The sequence below is a fragment of the Rhinoderma darwinii genome, chromosome 2 (assembly GCF_050947455.1).
Source record: "Rhinoderma darwinii isolate aRhiDar2 chromosome 2, aRhiDar2.hap1, whole genome shotgun sequence".
In the NCBI taxonomy this organism is placed as follows: domain Eukaryota; kingdom Metazoa; phylum Chordata; class Amphibia; order Anura; family Rhinodermatidae; genus Rhinoderma; species Rhinoderma darwinii.
Window position 1 is genome coordinate 191,920,277 of NC_134688.1, and position 20,914 is coordinate 191,941,190.

General features: G+C 42.1%; 1 protein-coding gene across 2 annotated transcripts in view; it reads right to left on the reverse strand.

Moving 5' to 3' along the window:
* LOC142742665 (E3 SUMO-protein ligase RanBP2-like) overlaps positions 1-20,914 on the reverse strand; it is a 186,206-nt gene that overhangs the window by 11,609 nt on the left and 153,683 nt on the right. For both annotated transcript variants that reach the window (XM_075852663.1, XM_075852662.1), the window contains exon 24: positions 2,040-2,187. In XM_075852663.1, the coding sequence (XP_075708778.1) occupies positions 2,040-2,187 (148 nt within the window). The remainder of the gene's footprint in view (positions 1-2,039; positions 2,188-20,914) is intronic.

Below are 20,914 nucleotides of genomic sequence, written 5' to 3' on the forward strand. Positions count from 1 at the left end.
ACAGTTAACCGCCGCTGCGGTGTAGCGCCGCGCGGCGGTTAACTGTCAAAGCACAGACGTAACTGCACGTCAAGGTGCGCGAACTTACTGCTCACCTCGACGTACAGTTACGTCAAGGGGTTAACCCCTTAATGACCAGCTAAATTTTTCAGTTTTTGCCTTTCAGCATTTTTTCATTGACGTGGCTGTATGAGGCCCTGTTTAATGAGGGAAATTTTTTTCTTTTTTTTCTTCGTGGTTGGGGGGGGGGGGGGGGAGGGGAGTTTGGTAGAAAAAATCCCTGTGCAAGCTATGGAATTTATTTTTACGGCGTGAATATAGGAAAGAGCGATTTTCGTCATTTATGCCGTTCACGTTTCACGCTGAACAACCTGTACAGTTAATTATTCAGGTTATTATGGTCGTGTAAATACCCAATATGCAAAATAATGACCTTTTTGGACATTACTTTTTTTTAAAATCCCATTAAGGGATAACTTTATCCACAAACAATTTTTTACTAATAATGTATTAGCATACTCTTTTATGCTAATACATTACACTATGACACAGGCATACTGAGAAGACAGCCTTGGGGTCCTTTTTGTAGGTCCCCAGTGCTGACTGCAAACGGATTCCCTGGTCTTCGATCGCGTCACCGGTGACGTGATTGAAGAGTGGAGTCCCCTTTGATCATGGCGCAGACACGGACCGCAGTGATTAAAGGGTTAAGCAGCTGGGGTCTGAATGTTTTCCTGTCTCAGAGGCGTTCAGCAGGCGGCTCTAAGTTCAGGAGCTGTTAGTTACGGCTCCTGCTTAAGAGGGTGAGCACTCACATGAGCACTCATCAGCATTTTCTACAGCGACGCCAAGAGACGTCGCTGTACACGAAGCACCTGCACCGACTGCTGTCAAAAGACATGGGCAATCGTTAAGGAGTTAAAGATCATATCAGTACTGTATATCAAGACATTGACCGCACATCCAAAATATACACTTTGATCTATAGCCTTTAGTCAAAATTTATAAACGTGAACATGAGGTTCTTTAACATTTAGATTAAAAACTGTATAAGCCCACTTGCCACTTCGCGGTGACCCCTTTAAAGTGGGTCCCCATCCTATTAGTTGCAGCACCGCATGGCAGCCACTGCACCACCACTCCTGCAGAGGGAGCAACTCAGAGGCCCAAAAGCACCAATGCTGCCAGGCCAAGCCAGCTTGGCTCTGAGCCAAGTCCCCCCACAAGTGCAGCACTACAGAAACAGATACCACAACACAGAACCACAACTTGACCCAGGTGTTTTTAAACAGCGGGAGACTGAATAAGGGTTTCTACCTGTTTGTTCTCAAAATGGCCACTGAGACTACAAGGAAAGGTGAGAATTTTCCATCTGTTCAATTTTTTGTGTTGTGTGGCAATCTTTGTTACTGTGGTGCTATATTTGTGGGGTCACGTGGTCCAGAGCCAAGGTGGCTTAGACTGGCAGCATGGGTGCGGTTTGTCTAATGGGTTGCTCCCTCTGTGGTTCTGTGTTGCAGCGACACTGCTTGCCATGCTCTACTGCACTTGATAGAGTAGGGACCCACTTAAGAGGTCGCCGTGAAGTGGCAAGCGGGCTTATACAGTTTCATCAAAATGTAAAACATTTTACAAATTTTGCTGAGCAGCAATAGATCAAGTATAAAGTGGATGAGCGGTGTAGGTTTTCTTCTCTCCCCTTGTAGATTTGTTAAAGGTGTGTGCAAAATATTGATGTAAACTACGCCAGGCATGAGGTGGCGTAAGGAAGAATATAATATGTCTATCAAGAGGCAACAAATTTGTCATACAGTGTACACCATGGTGATAAATTTGGCTCCGTTTCTGCCTGTCTGCTTTAGGATTTATACTCTATCTTTAAGACCGTATTAATAAATCTCCATTATTTCTTTTCTACAGACTATTAATGAAACTAAAATGAAATTCATAAGACATTCCCTTTCATTTTCTAAGGACTGCTATTGTACTTCGGCGTTACCATTCTAGATATATTGCTCTTTGTAGATCACCTTACATACCTGGGGTGGTAGAATCGGGCTTCGTGTCTTCGGGTTTTGTTGAGAAGTCTACAGGTTGCGGGGCAGAGGGGTCTGGCTTTTCTTGTGCGGTGGATGACGTGATGGCGGCTGCAGCAGCTTCATTATTTCCCTTAGTTTCTCTGGTTTCCTTCAATAAACAAGACAAGAACAAAATCACATTCATATAAGAAGCTGCAGTTACACAATGGTCTTCAATGTATACCATTAAATTACATTTCTCACTACGCACAAAATCCAGCTGCTGGCATTTCTGAAGTGTTCAAGTTTACCAGGCAGGGAAGCGACAGGAGAAATGTGTGCATTCATTAAAATGGCTATGCCAATGTCGGGATTAATGGTCATATGTCAATCATTTTGGATTTGGAAATTTACATCCTACAATTATTTTAGATGGCTTTCATTACCAACCAACTTTAAAGTGCAGTTTCCCCACTGTGTATAGAGAACGGCTTCATTAGCATCTCTTATATACTAGATCTTTACCACAGTTGCTCAATTAAAAAGCAGATCTTTATAAACATAAAATATATTTCTATATTGATTGATGGTGAAGAAAAAGAATGACTCCACAATCCCTCTACTATTCTGGATTCACAGGGGACGGAAATGCTGAGGCAGGTTACAGCTCCAGCCATGTGGATGAGATTTTACAGTGTAGCTAAACATTTGACAAACTTCTGACATGTCATAGTGACATGTCAGTGCTCGGACCCCCACCAATCCAAACTTCTGAGACCCCCACCAATTGCTAGAACGAAGCAGCAGAAGTGCTTGTGTGAGCGCTCAGCTGCTTCGTGTCTGTTCGGCTTTTTCTGGAAAGCCGATGTATCAGAGTACGGGCTCATAGACTTTCTATTGAGTCCGTACACCGATACATTTATTTCCGGGAAAAGCAGAACAGACACGAAGCGGCTGAGCGCTCACACAAGCACTTCAGCTGCTTCGTTCTAGCGACTGGTGGGGGGTCTCAGTGCTCGGACCCCCACCAATACAAACTTCTGACATGTCACTATGACATGTCAGAAGTTTGTCAAACGTTTAGCTACACTTTAACCAGTTTCATCCACATGCTGCTGAACATTTTCCGGACGGAAATTAGAGCACGATGCAGAAATGAAAATCCGCGACATGCTCAATCTAGTTCTGGATGTTCACCACTTTCAAAGTAGAAAATTTACGTTCCACGTAAATCCAGACTATTTGCAGTGCCTGTGTGCCATACGTACCAGGAAAGCTATTGATGCAAACGTTACCCAACCCATTCACCCTACAGAGGCCAAGGGCGTCCTTTTGAACTTTTCGGCTGTAAATCCATATTCTCTAATCCATACAGAGACATTTAGTAAAAAAACAAAAAAAACAAAAACAAAACTTATACCAAGCCTATGGGTGATGGATTCCACTATATGCCTATACCATGGTTTCCCTGGGAGGTCGTGTGAAGACCCCTGGGGGGTCGCGAACCACTGACTGATGTCTCGGTTTCAACTGTATCTGCGACATTAAACTGTGACTGTGTGGGGGCAGCTATAGGGGCATTATCCTATGGGGCAGCTTTATGGGCATTATACTGTGTAGGGGCAGCATGTGGGTGTTATACTGTGTGGGGAGACACTATACTGTGTGTGGGCCACTAAAGGGTCATTATACTGAGTGGGGGGGGTCCAATGGGTTGGGGCCCACTCAGATGTGTTTCACCCCCGTTCTAAACCCTTAGCTACGCCTCTGTTGGCCACTAATGGATGGGTCGGTCACATGACCCACCATCAGCAGTCAGTCAGGCCTCCGTGACGCACAGCACCTTGAGCCCGCCCCATTCCCCCTGCACAATTGTTGCCTTTTTTGATGTTGCATGGACTTAGATGCTGGCGCTTAGCTCCATTTGAAAACTAATTACGAATGATGTTGACATACAGTACATCAGACGAAATGGGGACAAGTACGGTAGCGGGGGGTCCCAAACAAAAGTCTTGGGCAAAAGTGGGTCCCAGCCTCAGAAAGTTTGGGAACAGCTGGCCTATACAGTTGCATCTATTGGATGTATACTACAGTAAATCCTCCCAACATATACTTCCGACGAAAGCGGAAAAAGTGTGAAAAGGGTCTAAGAGTTTGAAAGATTTGTGTTGTTAGTTAGGAAAAAGTAGCTGGTCAATAATTATAGTATTTTTTTTTATACTGTCCTCTATCCAGAGTGCAAGACGTGATTAACACACAAAACAGGTATCTTCTTTTTCATGCTAGTAAAGCGCTGTTCACATACATTTTTTGGTTTAAATTTAGTGTGTACGTCGGTAAAGCTCCCGATGTATACGCTAAACGCGGATCTAGGGCTCCGTCTGGTGAATATATGTCCGCACACCTCAAAAAACCTATGGTACGAAACGGCTAAGACTACGTTATTGCATTCCACGGAGGCCGGTAAGAAAACAAAAAACATGTTCAGCGCATGTATTTTTATTTTATTTTATACACAGTAGCCATTGGATGACTGATGCCACTTTATGGCATCCGTTAAACAAATACTGAAAAGCTTAAGACGTATCCACTAAAGGGGTTTTCCCATCAGACATTAATGACATATCCACAGGATATGTCATAAATGTCAGATAGATGCGGGTCCCCATCTCTAGAACGGGGGCCCCCTAAACCCCGTTCTACTGCTCTGTGTTGTGGCTGCCGCGTGTAATTCACTACCATGAATTATGGAAATAGCATGGCTAGCATGGTACACTGCTTCCGCAACTGCCATTCACTACTATGGGAGTTAAAGAAACAGCCTAGCTCAGCAAGTTACATTGTTTTCGTAATTCATGGTCAGGAATTCCACGCGTCAGCCACAACAGAGCGGTAGCACGTGGTTTAAGGGGCCCCGTTCCAGAGATAGGTGCTGATCTGGGACCCGCATCTATCTGACAATTATGACATATCCTGTGGATATGTTATAAATGTCTCTGATGGGAATACCCTTTTAAACGGAGACCATTATACCCTATAGGTGACAGATGCCACTGTTCGGCATCTGTCACAGCCGGAGTTTAACGTACTGTATACGCAGCAGAAAAAAATATCACGTTTATGGACGTACTAAAATCTATCCGCTGACCCATAGTTAAAAACATCACCTAAACCCCCTGACTATATTTGGACCAATCCTCTGGACATCACTATCTTAAACGGGATTCTGTCACATTGAACAGGCAGTACGGTCTGCAGGCAGCATGATATAGAGTAGGAGAAGCTGAGCAAATTCATATACAGTTGAGAGGAAGAGACGCAGTATAACCTGTATTTTATTCACGGAAATACCTGCTCATTCTGGGCTTAGATTCCAGTGGGCGGTCCTACTCACTGATTGACAGCTATCTCTGTATAGTCGCTCATACTGGAAAGACTGTCCATCACTATACCAATCTGCTCAGGTCCTCCTGCTCTAGAACAAGCTGCCTATAGATTTGCCAACATTTTCAGCTGGACAGGATCCTAAAAAGGATTTGCAGATGTTAGACCAAACTTTTATAGTACGAGTTACATGGAAAGGTTTAATAATTGGGATGTGGCCTACTTGTTAATTTTGAACAATGATAGACTACTGCCTGTGTCAGTGATAAGACCAGGAATCGTATTTTAAGAGCTAGCGGACTCCCTGGATATGTGAATGTACTTGCAGTATTTTCAGAACATTGAAGGCAGGTCACTACAGCTTACGCTCCATCCGGAGCCCTCGTGATTTGACAGGAAGAATATTGCTGCATGCACTGCTATTGCTCCCATTAAAATGACAGATCCCAACATGGAACAGGACAGCCCCCATTATAAGTCAATGGGTACAGTTGGGCACTGGTGGTAACCGTTGCATGATGGATTTGACACTGCGTCGAGATTTCCGTTATAAATGGAAACCACAACGCAGATGTGATCAGGGAATGGCTTTGAAAAAGTTCACTGCCTCTAGTCAATGGGTGAAATGTATAAAAACTAGTGTCAATGAAAAGTGGAATAGTTGACCCAGGCAACCAATTAGGTCGCTTTTTTTTTTTTTTTTTTTTTTTAGAAGGGGTTTTGAAAAAGCGATGAAATCTGATTTTCTGTACACAACTACTTTTAAATTGCACTACATTTGATACATCTCCCCTAATGTGTGTTCATTTTTAAACCAACCAGTTCAAAAATGGGGATTACTGGCAGAAACCATTCTAAGTAATATTGCTATCTAGGTCAGTTCTTCGTCCAAGGGCTTATAGGAGAAAAAACATTTTCTGCTTTGAGAATGAAATCAAGCCTGTATTAGCTTGCTTTTAGGACCCATCTTTCAGCTGGCGGGCAGGTAAGTAGCAGAGAAATTGCTTTTAATACAAACATCTAAGTGATGTAAGTAATACAGATGCACACAAGCATCTGTAGAGAGGATGGTAACTCCACAGAAGACAACTGCATCGGTTTCTTTGTTTTGTTTTTTACATTTGCTCACATAAGCAGTGTGTCCCTCATTTATCAAAACGGTCATAGAAAAGACAAAAAAAAAACCCCTGTTCTTGTCCCGCATAGGAACCAATCACAGTGCAGCTTTGATTAAGATTCAGTATAACTTGTAATTTATTTATTTATTTACACCTCTGGTAATTCTGAGCTTAGGAGTCCAGTGGGTGGTCCTAATCACTTATTGACAGCCATCTCTGTATTTACACTCATACAGGGAAGGCTGTCAATCACTGTGTAAGACAGGCCAGAGTGACCAGGGGTTTAATTGAATATAAGAAACAGTAGAAATGATCCAGCGCTAAGTCCAAATGGTAATTAAAAAGGAATCGAGGTTCCCATCTTTATTGGAGTAGTATGAATAAAATAGAAGGAAGACGCAGTCCCAAGAGAAAAAATACGAGCGGGCAACTGTGTGCTAGCCTACGCGTTTCGAGCAGCTCCTGTGCTCTTAATCATGGCAAAGAAATGATTTCTTTGCCATGATTAAGAGCACAGGAGCTGCTCGAAACGCGTAGGCTAGCACACAGTTGCCCGCTCGTATTTTTTCTCTTGGGACTGCGTCTTCCTTCTATTTTATTCATACTACTCCAATAAAGATGGGAACCTCGATTCCTTTTTAATTACCATTTGGACTTAGCGCTGGATCATTTCTACTGTTTCTTCTATTGCATACCGCCAGCCGTAGCGGGGATCCGAGCAGCAAGTCAGGAGACGCAACAAGCTGGTGAGCTGGAGGTTTCCTCCCTTTGCTATTTCTTTAATTGAATATACTGCAAGGTATACGGACCCTTTTGTTACAAAAATATACTAAAACCAGCACACCTACTTCTGTTCTCTAACATGTTGCTCGTAGATTGAACTGCATTTTCAACTTAACAGGTTCCCTTTAAGGTCCCCTCCGATTGGCTGTTCTGGGTAACCAGGGCAGTTTTTATTTTTGCTTGAATTTTTATGAGCATCTAAACTGACAGTTAATTTTTCTATTGGTGACAACGACCCTTTTCACAAAATTCCATGGGAGGTCGTTATGGACAAGTAGTGGGCACCAAGACCACTGATTAGTAATTGTTCGACATGTAATAATCAAACTAAATGATATTGTATGCAGCATCAAAGCCCATGGCAACCATAGCTCTGCTTTTATTTTCTAAACTATAGAAAAAAACAAACTAAAGTGTGGATGAAGAATGCCATGGTAACAAGATTATTACTATCCGAAAATGCTTACATTTGGCCCCCGCTCACAGCTTTTTTTTTTTTTGCATGCAGTTTTGTCAAAACTAGTGGTGGATCCAAAACAGTATAAGGCTGAGTTCACATCTGCATCGCCAATTCTGTTTTTCTGCTCCATCATAGGAGCAGAAAAACTAAAATAGACGGATTGCCGGACTTGTCGCGTGATGGACTCCAAAGCACCACTGTCGGACCCAATTTACTTATATAATCAGCGTTGTATGCTGCACTACTCTTACCGTCAAACAGGATGCTGCTTTCGACGCAGATGTGAACAGAGCCTAAAAGATGTATACTTTTTCTCCTACCACATCCTGCTTTCGGCTGAGAAAAAAAACGCCGTCCTAGAACAAATAAGTTACTGTATCTTGAAAGATGTTCCAATTAGGTCCCCGAAATGTCACTTAGATATTGTAACGTCTGCAGCAGGGGTCTCGGGCACTGTGGCCCCATCTACAGAGGTCACTGTGGCGCCATCTACAGAGGGCACTCAAAAAAGGGGCTGCCCAATCTTTACATTATTGTGTCTGGCAAACGCTTCCAACTGAGCAACCAGACTGCATTTAGCGACAATTAAACTAGCAAATTTCCAGTAAGTTTAAACCTAGCGCTATGGTTCTAGTCCTGTACTATGGTTCTAATAATGTAGTACAGTTATAGTAATATAGTAGTGTTATAGTAGTTCAAATAACTAATTCATTAACAATAATTTTGTATTGTATCAAACGTGAAAGTAATGCGGCCCGTCAACTTAAATTTTTTTTCTATGTGCGGCCCATTTAACCGGCCGAATTTGAGACCCCTGGTCTACAGACACACCTGATATATTGAAGTCTATGTCACAGCGATAGAGATGAACGCAATGCCAGTCTTTTTAAAGTAATTGAATTAAAAATAATCAGTCACATCAATTGCAACAGATTTAGGTATCTGCTGCTTTTTTATTTAGAATAGTGAACACTAGGTACAACTTGTGTTGTCCAGTAGTCTACACTGCATTTCCAGACAGGGACTTGTTAGGGAATATAGGGCATAGTACCCTCAAATTATAAATGGCGTATCCTGGAGGATACAATAGTCTCTTACCCTCTGTGTATAAAACTTTATAAAAGACTCCACTATACTGCAAATTATATTATATGACTTCATATTTTGCCAAGAACACTTTTAAAGGAATTAAAAGTGCATTATAGAAAGTACCTGCAAGAAACAAAAGCTAAACAAGGAAGGCTGAGGGAAAACCAAAAGTCTCAGAAAGCAGGTAGAAAACCGTAGGAACAGGAAATTGTGACGAGAGAGAAAAAAGGACAATAGATAAGGGAAATAAATCTTTATTCATAGATAAGCAGGTACGATGGTATACTTTTAACATTTACAAGAAAATTGTGCGTATAAAAAGCAAGTAGTCGTCCAAGCCAACTTACTGACCGATCAGCTAATCAATTGCGTTAGTTTTGGTATATTTGTAAACACCAAAACAAATTAGAAATAATAGCTGAAGAAAAAAGCAAAAGGAAAGTTATTATAGTGGTAATAGCACTGCTATAAATAGCAGCCAAAAAGATAATCCAAACTTGTACCGTTTTATTTGTAAACAAACTGTATGAGGGGACATGCACCCCTGAGGGTAGGGACACACACAGCGGCAGCCGAACAACGAGCCGACGTGCAATTTTACAGCAAATTGGCGCAGTGATTAAACAATTGTTATTGCACACACGTTTTGGCATCTAAGCAGCCGCTCAACCTGCAAAAAAACGTGTGGCTGGGGTTCTATGGCTACATATTTTGGGATCTCTTCCCAACCCTACTAGCACCACGCCACACCAAGAGGAGTGCATCCCAATACTTATTCTAGAGGTTTTACATTACACTGCCAATCACTTACGCCTTAGGGAACTTAATTTCTATACATTACCTATAGTCTCTCAGAACAAAAAAACAAGGCGGTAGATTAGAACTGCGTATTAAGTCTGGCAAGACCAATCCGGAGCCACCAAATTCGCGGGAATGCCCTCACCTCTTGAGCACTTTGGGCAAGAGTGGCAGTGGATGGAAGCGATCAAGAAGAAAAAAAGCTCTCCATGGTCTGACCAGAGCATCTACTGTGACGGCCTTGGAATCAAAACAAAAACAACCACATCCGGTTAGTACTACCTCCATTGATTAAATACCCTATGGGTAAAGAAATTACTCTCCCAGATCTAGTCACTCGGCTGATAAAATCTGAGGCCCAATTTTCTACTCTTGACATTTGGACTGCAGACAGCACTGGAATATCTTGCTCCCCGCACTGTAGGATTCAAGAGCATTTCAACAGAGAGTTGTCTAACTCCTGGTGCCCCACTGCGAGTTCAAATAAGCATCTACCCTGGAGTTGTTATTCTGGATCCTAACCATCTAACCATGAAGAAGAGAGTCCAGTGGAAAAGGGTTTGGAAGATTGCCATAAATTCCGGCAGCCTGATCTGCAAGGACATTTCTTCCTGCCACCATGTTCTCTGAACTGCGTGAGGACCAAAAACTGCACCCACGCAGACTGGCATCTGTTGAAATGACCAGCCACTGGAGGGGGATGAAAAAAAACCAACCCAAATCGAGATGATCGGTGAGGTCTGCCACATTCACAACTCCTGTTTACCACGATTAAAGAACTGGCCTTATTTTCCTGGAAACTTTTATTCAAGAAATATATTTCAGTGGAGGAGGGACAGCTAATTTGTTGTGCTCACCTGCTGAAAAAGACAGGCCCTTACTGACCTTATATCACTTCTTGATGACCAAGAAGAAAGAATAGACCCTGGATTACACATGCATCTGTGCCAGCGCTCGCAACCCCCCCCCCCCTATTTGCATTATGCCCTATGGTATACATTTTTTAAATTAGTGAAGAGAGACCTTGAATTTGTCTCCAAAAAGAGATATTATTCCAATCTTTGCTTTATTCAAAGGAATGCAATTAAACAACTAAAAAAATCTTAAAGTAGTAGATATAAAACCAGCAGACAAGGGGGGGTAATGTTAATATTTGGCCAGCACAGATAAATGAGCGTGAGGAGTTTCGCCAATTACCTTGTGACCATACTTTTCAAATGTGAAAATGAATTAGACCTACTTCAATGTGGTATTGACGAATGAATCAAATGCAAAGCTGAGGTAGGGTCTGATGGTAAACTTTCCCATTAAGCCTACACATTACCTCTTATCTAATGTCCACAAGGATCCCACCAATCTCCCTAGTCGTCCCATAGTCTCTAGCATCTCTGCTCCGGGACTCCGTCTCTGGGGAAGCCCCTGACTTCACGGTCCATATATGGTAGCGCTCTGCCCGGGACTTTGGCTCTGGGGTTGCCCCTGACATCACTAGCCGTATATGGACAGTGATGTCAGGGGCTTCCCCAGAGCTGGAGTACCGAGGCAGACACTTTACTAGCACTTTGATGTGTGGAGCAGAGCTGAAGTCCCAGGCAGAGTGCTAGTAAAGTCTCTGCCTCGGTACTCCAGCTCTGGGGAAGCCCCTGACATCACTGTCCATATATGGCTAGTGATGTCAGGGGCAACCCCAGAGCCAAAGTCCCGGGCAGAGCGCTACCATATATGGACAGTGATGTGTGGAGAAGAGCTGAAGTCCCAGGCACTGTCCATATATAGACAGTGATGTCAGGAGAAGAGTAGGAGTCCCAGGCAGAGTACTAGTAGTTTTCCTGCCTCCCTACACCACAACTATCACTCTCCACCATGTCTCAGTTACGTTGGTTACATCGATCCTTTGAGTATCCTTCTCATTTCCCCAGCATTTTTGGTGTATTGTCTTGTAAGCATTGATACACACCAGTCGTCATTTGACTGGCTGTAACGTTTACTAGCTACCATCCTTGCTGGTGTGATTCTCAACTTTTATACTTACTTTGCCCAGTCATTTATATTCTAACAATAATAGGTCTTTCCTGGTATTAGACATGTATCCACACTTCATTATTTTTGTTTAATTACTCACAATTTCTCTTCGTACCAATTCTATCTTGTGCAGTATTATTTATGGATATGTTATAACTGGTAAAATCCCTTTATTCTGCCAGGTTCATTGATTACGTCGGCTTTATAATTATGTTTGGTGGATTGTAGGTTGTTCTGTATACCACTGGGTATTACCCAACTGTATATCTCTGTACATGGTCCTCTTTTTAACAGCTTTTTAGCGACTATGTATTGTTTTTAATAGATATTTAATAAAGATTTTCGATTTTGCTATTTTTCTGCGTTTTGGTCCCTTTTGTTTGTGTATAGGCTGTATACTTGTAATTCAGGAGCCCTGCAATATTGTATTTCTTTTTGTTTGCGGTAGATAGTAGGTTTTCTACATGCACAACACCTGATAGTGGGCAGGAAAATCAATGTGTATCAAGTTTTGACTTGTCCCAGTGTGAAAGGATTGCCCTCTAAAAGGGACTTGGAATAGAATTGTGCATATGGAATTACCTTAAGGGTGGATACCTTTCTGCACAACACCCTCATGCAAAAGCAGATAGATAAAAGGAGTGTTCTGGCAAGGAAGAGCCACCTCTGTTCGAATGGAGGCTACCTTGTCAACCAGAAGAAAGACCCTTGCTGTCCTGAGGTTTAGCATCATTCCCAAAAACATTTTCTGGAGTTGGAAACAATGAGTACTTTTCCTTATTGATGATCTATCTGAAGATCTTTCTGGACATTTTGAAAAGATTCAGACTAAAGATTATTCTCTTGGAGGCCGGCCGCCTTCACCAAGAGGTCGGCCAGGAAAGAAAGGACAGCGACTCCCCTGGCGTGAAGACCCGAGAAGACTTGGCAAGCCAAAAAAGGAGAGCAAAAAATTGGAAATTCAGAAAAACATTGGTGGGTTCTAGCGATAGGAATATGGAGGTTGCGAATGTCTATGAAAGAGAGGAATTCTCAGTTACAGTGATTCAATGACAGATTTAAAGGATTCCATATAAAAACCAAAAGTGAACAAAGCGGTTCAAGATCAAGTACAGGATTGGACAAAGATCCGTCCTTCTTAGGAGCTGTAAAAAGAGTAGAACCCTTAAATTCATTCCAGCTGAGGAACTGGTACAATAACTACTCTCCGCAGGTGAAGGGAACACAGTTTGAGAAAATGCAAAAGTTCTATCCGGAGTGCAACATGGAGTAGAGAGAAAGAATCTTCAAAGAGGAAGTTTTAAAAACTAATCAGCACCAACTCTCAAACACCAGCATTGTCTACATAAGTGAGCCAAGTCTCCAAAAAGAAAAGTAGTGTCTCCCCCCCCACCTGGACATTTGCAAAAAGTGGAGACACCTTCATGTTGCTTGTTACACGGGGGCATCCGGGGCCTGGACCGCAGGTGCCAAGCCGGTCTAGGCCTGAAAGATGGCCGTCTGGAGTCATACATCTGGTTCGTCCTCCTGTCTGATTTGAAAATGAAAATATGATCTCCGCAAGTAGACATTGGGAAAACAGCGTAAGCAATGCCACCGGACAGAAGGCCATGTATGGGAGAGGGTGATTCTGATGTAAAGGAGAGCTCTTCTCGCTTGTAGCCTCAGAAATAATCTCAACCAGATGTGTACCAAAAAGTCTGTCACCTATTAAGTGAAGGCCAACTAGGGAATTCTTAGATGCTCGATTCGCTACACAAGATTTAAGCCAACCCAAACACAGGTTGGAGATAGAAAAGAGATGCACGTGCATTGAAACGAGGTGCCTCAAAAATAAACAAAAGCATGGATAACCTGAGGAGGGAGTTCAGGTAACTTCTGCTGCGGCGCTCCTGATCGGATGCCAGAATGAAATTGCTTCCCACATACTGAGCAGGCCTTGCTCAATCAGGCAATGAAGAAGCCAGATGCAGAGCGAAAAATGCAGTAACAAAAACAGATTTAGCTTGAAAAAAACCAACAGCTTGACTTCTTGCCAAGAGGGTAGCTGAGAGAGCCTGCCTAAGCTAGCGGAATAGTAGCGGTCCTTGATAGTCTAGCAATAGGCAGATCGACAGAAGGAGACAGAACACAATGAGATCAAACCACGTTAAACAAAACATCTGTCCAGATGATTCCACTCCTTGGTCATTTCTTTCTCAAATTCACTATGGTTTTTGACAAAAGCTTGTGAGGCCGCTGTAAAGGTGTGCTCCCTCCTGAGAATGGGAGATGGAATCAAGGGTGTCTTCTATAGCAAGTATTGACGCCTACATAGCAGCTAAGAACGGCGATTCCTATTCACACTCTAAATCAGAAGACACAAGTAAGGAAATAGACTGATCCACATTGATCAACATGATTATTGAATACTGCAACGGCATCCCCCTGGAAAGAGCTGGACAAGGAAAGAGACCTGTCCAAGGCACCCCTACACCTCTTGTGGGATCTACTGCGAAAAGCAGACTGAGCATTATCCAAAAGGAAAGGAAGAAGGGTCCCGGAGCTCAGTCACCATATGGGATGGCAAACGCACCAAAGACTGCTCCATGGACTGAGATAGTGAGAAAAGTCCTCTAGGGCCTAAGCAAAAGACATCACCCATTTAGGGGGTGCCACATCCTCTGCAGAAAACCATCTGGGGGTACAGTATAGAAGGCACTGTGGCCAGAATGCGGTAGGCTGGCCATGAGTAAACGTTACCACAACAGCCACAAGCATAAAAAGTATCCTTGCCCACCTGTATAGGCTGATTGGTAACCAGCAGCAATGGAGAGGGAGGAACAGAGGAGGACTGCCTGATTTTCTGACACCCAGGGCATAGGCTGACAAGCTGAAAACTCAAATGCCACTAAGGAAAAAAACAAATGCAGCAGACCTGTGAATCAGGTCATATCTGCAGGAAGGGTATGGCCTGGCTTTATTTACCTAGTGTCGCCTTTAAGTGGCAGGAGAACATACTTCTGGTACTGCGTTCACCAATGACTAATGATAAATAAAATATCGCACTATACCGTCACATGCACACGATGCGTATTACATGCACAGTTGCTACACTATTTTCCTGCGGTAAATCCGCAGCTTAATATAGCACCAGCAAAAGTAAATGAGATTTCGATTGATCTCATCTACACGATGTGGAATATGCCCTCATGTAAATTGACCGGTGGTGCAGATATTTAAATAAATCAATTTATCTTGTGGTTCGGTCTCAGAATTGTATCTGACACGTTTATGAAAAAAAAACAAAAAAAAAAAACAAAACGCTGCAGATAATCCATACCTGTTTCCACATTAATGGGGTTGAATTTTTTCATACTGATTACCTATCCACTGGATAGGCCATCAGTCTATGTTCAGAGGGTGTCCAAAACCCAGACCGATCAGATGTTCTAGCTGCCTCCGGGCACTGGAAGTTATGCAGTGGTCAGCGCCGGAAGCAGATGGCTCCGTACACTGTATTGAGGCTGTGCTGCAGCTCTGCCGCTATACGGTGACAGAAGACATCGGCTTCCGAGACCGACCACTGCATAACTTCTGGTGGCTGGAGGCAACTAATCGGTGCAGGTTTCGGGTGTCTGACCACCACCGATCATAGACGGATGACCTATCCAGTGAAAAAGTCATCAGTATGAAAAACCGGCCGATGCCTGCACAACCCCTTTTAAGTGTAAAATCCGCCTCTAAAAATGCAATTTTAAGGGCAGATTTTACCTGCGGTTTCAATGTGAATTTTCCACATCAAAATCATGTGCATGTGGCCTTATTTAACCCCTTCCCCCTGCTTGCATTCTGGGCCCAAATGAGCAAGCAATTTTTATAGTTTTTCCATCATCACATTCGAAGAGCTATAGCTTCATTTTTGAGTTGACATAGCTGTATAAGGTCTTGTTTTTTGCAGGACAAGTTGTATTTTTTAATAGCACTATTTTGGGGTACATATTTCTTTATTAACTTTTTTTTTGGGGGGGGGGGGGGAGAAAAAAAAGCCTGAAGCTTCGCCACCCTTTTTTGCGTCCTAAATCTACGCCGTTTGCAGTGTGGTATAAACAACACAATAACTTTATTCAACGGGTTCTTACGATTGCAACGATACAAAATTTGTATAGATTTTGTATGTTTTACAAATTTTACACAGTAAAAACACTTTGTTTCTCAAAATTTGTTTGTGTCTCCATATTTGAAGAGCCATAACTTTTTTTTATTGTTGCGCCGATGCAGTTGTACGAGGGCTTTTTTTTTTTTGCGGGAAGACTTGTAGTTTTTATTGGTACTATTTTGGAGTAGATTGCGACTTCTTGAACACTTATTACATTTTTTTTTAGTCAGGATTCACAGAAAACAGCAATTTTTCCAGTGTTTTATTTTATTTTTTACTGCGTTCACCGTGCAGGTTAAATAATGTAATTGCTTTATAGTCTGGGTCGTTACGGATGTGTAACTTTTTTGCTTTATTTTGTTTTTTTTAACAGTAAAGTGGGTTTGTCATTTTTTTTAATTAACTTTAAAAAAATGTTTTTACTTTTTCTACAATTTTTGGGGTGTCTCCCCCCAGTGGCACAAGCTGGGCATGAAATATTTGCCACTGAAATAGCATATCTAGGGAAAAATTGAAATGTTTACTTTGCACCTTCCGCAGCGCAATCATTCATGGAAAAGGCCTGTGGGGTGAAAATGCTCACTACACCCCTTAATAAATGCCTTGAGTGGTGCGGTTTCCAAAACGGGGTCACTTCTCAGCAGTTTTTTATTATTTCACATCAGAGCCCTGCAATTGTGGTCCACTACTTTACCATGTAAAATTAAGGCCTAATTTGGCAATTTACACTGTTTCACTCCTGAGCCTGGTCGAATGTCCAGGCAAAAGATTAGGGCCACACGTAGGGTGTTTCTAAAACTGGGAAACACAGCATAATAATGAGCGGTCTTGTTATGGTGGCACAAGCTGGGCACCACATATTGGCATATCTATGGAAAAAAAAAAATCCCATTTTCACTCTGCAACATCGAGTGCACACCAATTTCTGCCAATCACCTGCGGGGTTAACATGCTCACTACACCCCTAGGTGAAGACCTTGAGGGGTGTAGTTTCCAAAATGGGGTCACTTCTGGGGGGGATCCACTGTATTGGTCCTACAGGGACTTTGCAAATGCGACATAGCGCCCAGAAACCAATCCAACAAAATCTGTATTCCAAAAGCAAATGGCGCTACTTCCCATCTGAGCCCTACTGTGTGCCCAAACAGCATTTTATGACCACATATGGGGTATTGCCGTACACAGGAGAAGTTGCTGTACAAGTATTGTGATACTTTTTTTCATTTATTTGTTGAGAAAATGAAAAAATTTCATCTAAAACTAAAAGTCTTATTGAAGAAAAAGGATTTTTTTTATTTTCACTGCCCAATTCTAATAAAATCTATGAAACACCTGTGGGGTCAAAATGCTCACTACACCCCTAGATGGATTCTTCAAGGTGTGTAGTTTCCTAAATGGAGTCACTTTTTTGGCGGTTTCACTGTTTTGGTCCCTCAGGGGCTTTGCAAATGCGACGTGGTCTCCGCAAACCATTCCTGCTAAATTTGAGCTCCAAAAGCCAAATGGTGCTCTTTTCCCTTCTAAGCCCTGAGTGCCCAAACAACCGTTTATGACCACATGTATTGTTTTACTCGGAAGAAATTGCTTTACAAAATGCTTTTTCTCCTTTAGTCCTTGTGGAAATTAGAAAAAAAAAATTGCCAAACCTACCTTTTCTTTGAAAGAATGTAGATTTTCATTTTCACTGCCTACTTCCAATAATTTTTGCAAAAAACCTGCAGGGTCAAAATGCTCACTATACCCCTAAATAATTTCCTCAAGGGGTGTAGTTTCCTAAATGGGGTCACTTTTGGGGGATTTCCACTGTTTTGGCACCGCAAGAGCCTTTCAAACCTGACATGGTGCCTAAAATATTTTCTAATAAAAAGGAGGCCCCAAAACCCTCTAGGTGCTCCTTTGCTTCAGTCCATAAGTGCACTAGGACCACATGTGGGGTATTTCTAAAAACTGCAGAATCTGGGCAATAGATATGGAGTTGGATTTTCTCGTAAAACTTTGTGATGAAAAATTAATTTCTGCCCAAAAAAAAAATAATTCAGAATTTCTCCTCTACTTTGCCTTAAAGAGGCTCTGTCACCACATTATAAGTGCCCCATCTCCTATATAAGGAGATCGGCGCTATAATGTAGGGGACAGTAAGGCTTTTTATTTAAAAACAACGATCTGTTTTCACCACTTTATTAGCGATTTTAGATTTATGCCAATGAGTTGCTTAATGCCCAAGTTGGCGTGTTTTTACTTTAGACCAAGTGGGCGTTGTACAGAGGAGTGTATGACGCTGACCAAACAGCATCATTCACTCCTCTCCATTCATTTACACAGCGCATAGGGATCCTGATAGATGCTTATGGGCTGTCTTATACTAACACATTAACAATACTGAAGTGTTTAGACAGTGAATAGACATTCCACGGGATGTCTATTCACAATCTCTGCACTTCGTTACTGTGTCTGTGGTAGTTACAGCAGAGGAAGCGTAATCTCTTTGTAACCTGTCAGTTACTGCGTAATCTCGCGAGATTACGCTTCCTCTGCTGTGACAACCACAGAAACAGTAACGAAGTGCAGAGATTGTGAATTGACATCCTGTGGAATGTCTATTCACTGTCTAAACACTTCACTATCATTAATGTGTTAGTATAAGACAGCACATAGCGATCTAAAAGGATCCCTATGTGCTGCCTAAATGAATGGAGAGGAGTGCATGACGCTGATTGGTCAGCGTCACACACTCCTGTACAACGCCCACTTGGTCTAAAGTAAAAACACGCCCACTTAGGCATTAAGCAACTCATTAGCATAAATCTAAAATCGCTAATAAAGTGGTGGAAACAGATAGCAGTGCTTTTTATTTAAAAAAAAACTGTCACCTACATTATAGAGCCCATCTCCTTATATAGGAGATAGGGAACTTATAATGTGCTGACAGAGCCTCTTTAATTCCTGTGAAACGTCTAAAGTGTTAAGAAACTTTCTAAATGCTGTTTTGAATACTTTGAGGGGTGAAGATTTTAAAATGGGGTGACTTATTGGGGGTTTCTAAAATATAAGGCCCTAAAATCCGCTTCACAACTGAACTGGCCCTTGTAAAAATAGCCTTTTGAAGTTTTCTTGAAAATGTGAGAAATTGCTGCTAAAGTTCTAAGCCTTGTAACGTCCTAAAAAAATAAAAGGTTGTTCAAAAAACGATGCCAATCTAAAGTAGACATATCTGGGATGGTAATTAGCAACAATTTTGTGTGGTATTACTATCTGTATTACAAGCAGATACATATAAATTTAGAAAAATGCTAGTTTTTGCAATTTTTGGCAAAATTTTGCCGTTTTTCACAATTAAATACTGAATGTATTGAGAAAATTTTGCCAGTAACAAAGTCCAATGTGTCACGAGAAAACAATCTCAGAATCGCTTGAATAGGTAAAAGTATTCCGAAGTTACCACATAAAGTGAAACATGTCCGATTTGAAAAAAATTGGCTGTGTCCTGAAGGCCAAAACAGGCTGTGTCCTTAAGGGGTTAAGGCTCAGAGCCCATTTTGTCAAATCTGACGTGTCACTTTATGTGGTAAGAACGCTGAAATGCTTATACCTTTCCAAGCGATTCTCAGATTGTTTTCTCGTGACACATTGGACTATGATAGTGGTAAAATTTGGCCGATCTATTCAGTGTTTATTTATGAAAAATAGCTACATTTTGAGAAAAATTTAAATTCAGAAAAATGCTAATTTTTCAAAATTATCTGCTTGCAAGACAGTAAGGCCTCATGCACACGACCGTAAAAACTCCCGTTATTACGGGTCGTAATCACGACCCGTAATAACGGGCTCATAGACTTCTATTGGCGACGGGTGCCTTCCCGTTTTCTCACGGGAAGGTGCCCGTGCCGTTGAAAAAGATAGAACATGTCCTATTTCAGGCCGTAATAACGGCACGGACAGTCCATAGAAGTCTATGGAGCTCTCGTAATAACGGGTGGCTACATGTGTGCACCCGTCATTACGGCAGCGTTGCTAAGCGACGTCAGTAAATAGTCACTGTCCAGGGAGCTGAAAGAGTTAACTGATCGGCAGTAACTCTTTCAGCACCCTGGACAGTGACTACCGATCAGAATAAACCTGTAAAAAAATAAAAATAAAAGACTTTCATACTTACCGACAACTTCCTGCTTCCTCCAGTCCGGTCTCCCGCCCGTTGCCTTGGTGACGCGTCCCTCGCGACATCCGGCCCGACGTCCTGGATGACGTTTCAGGCCATGTGACCGCTGCAGCCAATCACAGGTCAATCACAGGCTGCAGCGGTCACATGGACTGCCGCGTCATCCAGGGATGTCGGGTTGGATGTGAATAGAGGGACGCGTCACCAAGACAACGGCCGGGTAAGTATGAATTTCTTTAACTTTTATTACAGAAAAGGCTGTCCCTTCTCTCTATCCTGCACTGATAGAGAGAAGGGGCTGCCGATTAGTGCAGTGCTATTTTGCCGCCAAAAACGTGCTCGTAAATACGGGTGGAATACGTGTGACACCGGACCCATATTTACGGGCACGGGTTCGTAAATACTGGTGCAAAACGGGTGGAATACGTGTGACATCGGACCCCTATTTACGCCAGTATTTACGGGTGGGAAAAAATACGGTCGTGTCCATGAGGCCTAATACCACACCAAATAGTTACTAGTTAACATTTCCCATATGTCTACTATGTTTGCATTGTTTTTTTGAACATTATTTTTCTAGCACCCTACAAAGCAACAATTTCTCAGATTTTGAATAAAAAAATAAAAAAAAGTACCAGTTCAGTTCTGAAGTGGTTTTGAGCATCTTATATATTAGAAACCACATAAACACCCCATTTTAAAAACTAGACCCCTCAAAGTATTAAAAACCGCATTCAGAAAGTTTATAACCTTTTAGGCGTTTCAGAGTAATTTAAAGCAAAGTAGGTGACATTTACAAATATTTTTTTTTTTGTCAGAGAATCATTTTTATTCCATTTTTTTTCTGTAAAACAGAAGGTTTTACCAGAGAAACGCAACTCAATATTTATTGCTCAGATTCTGCAGTTTTTAGAAATATCCCACATGCGGCTCTAGTTTGATAATGGA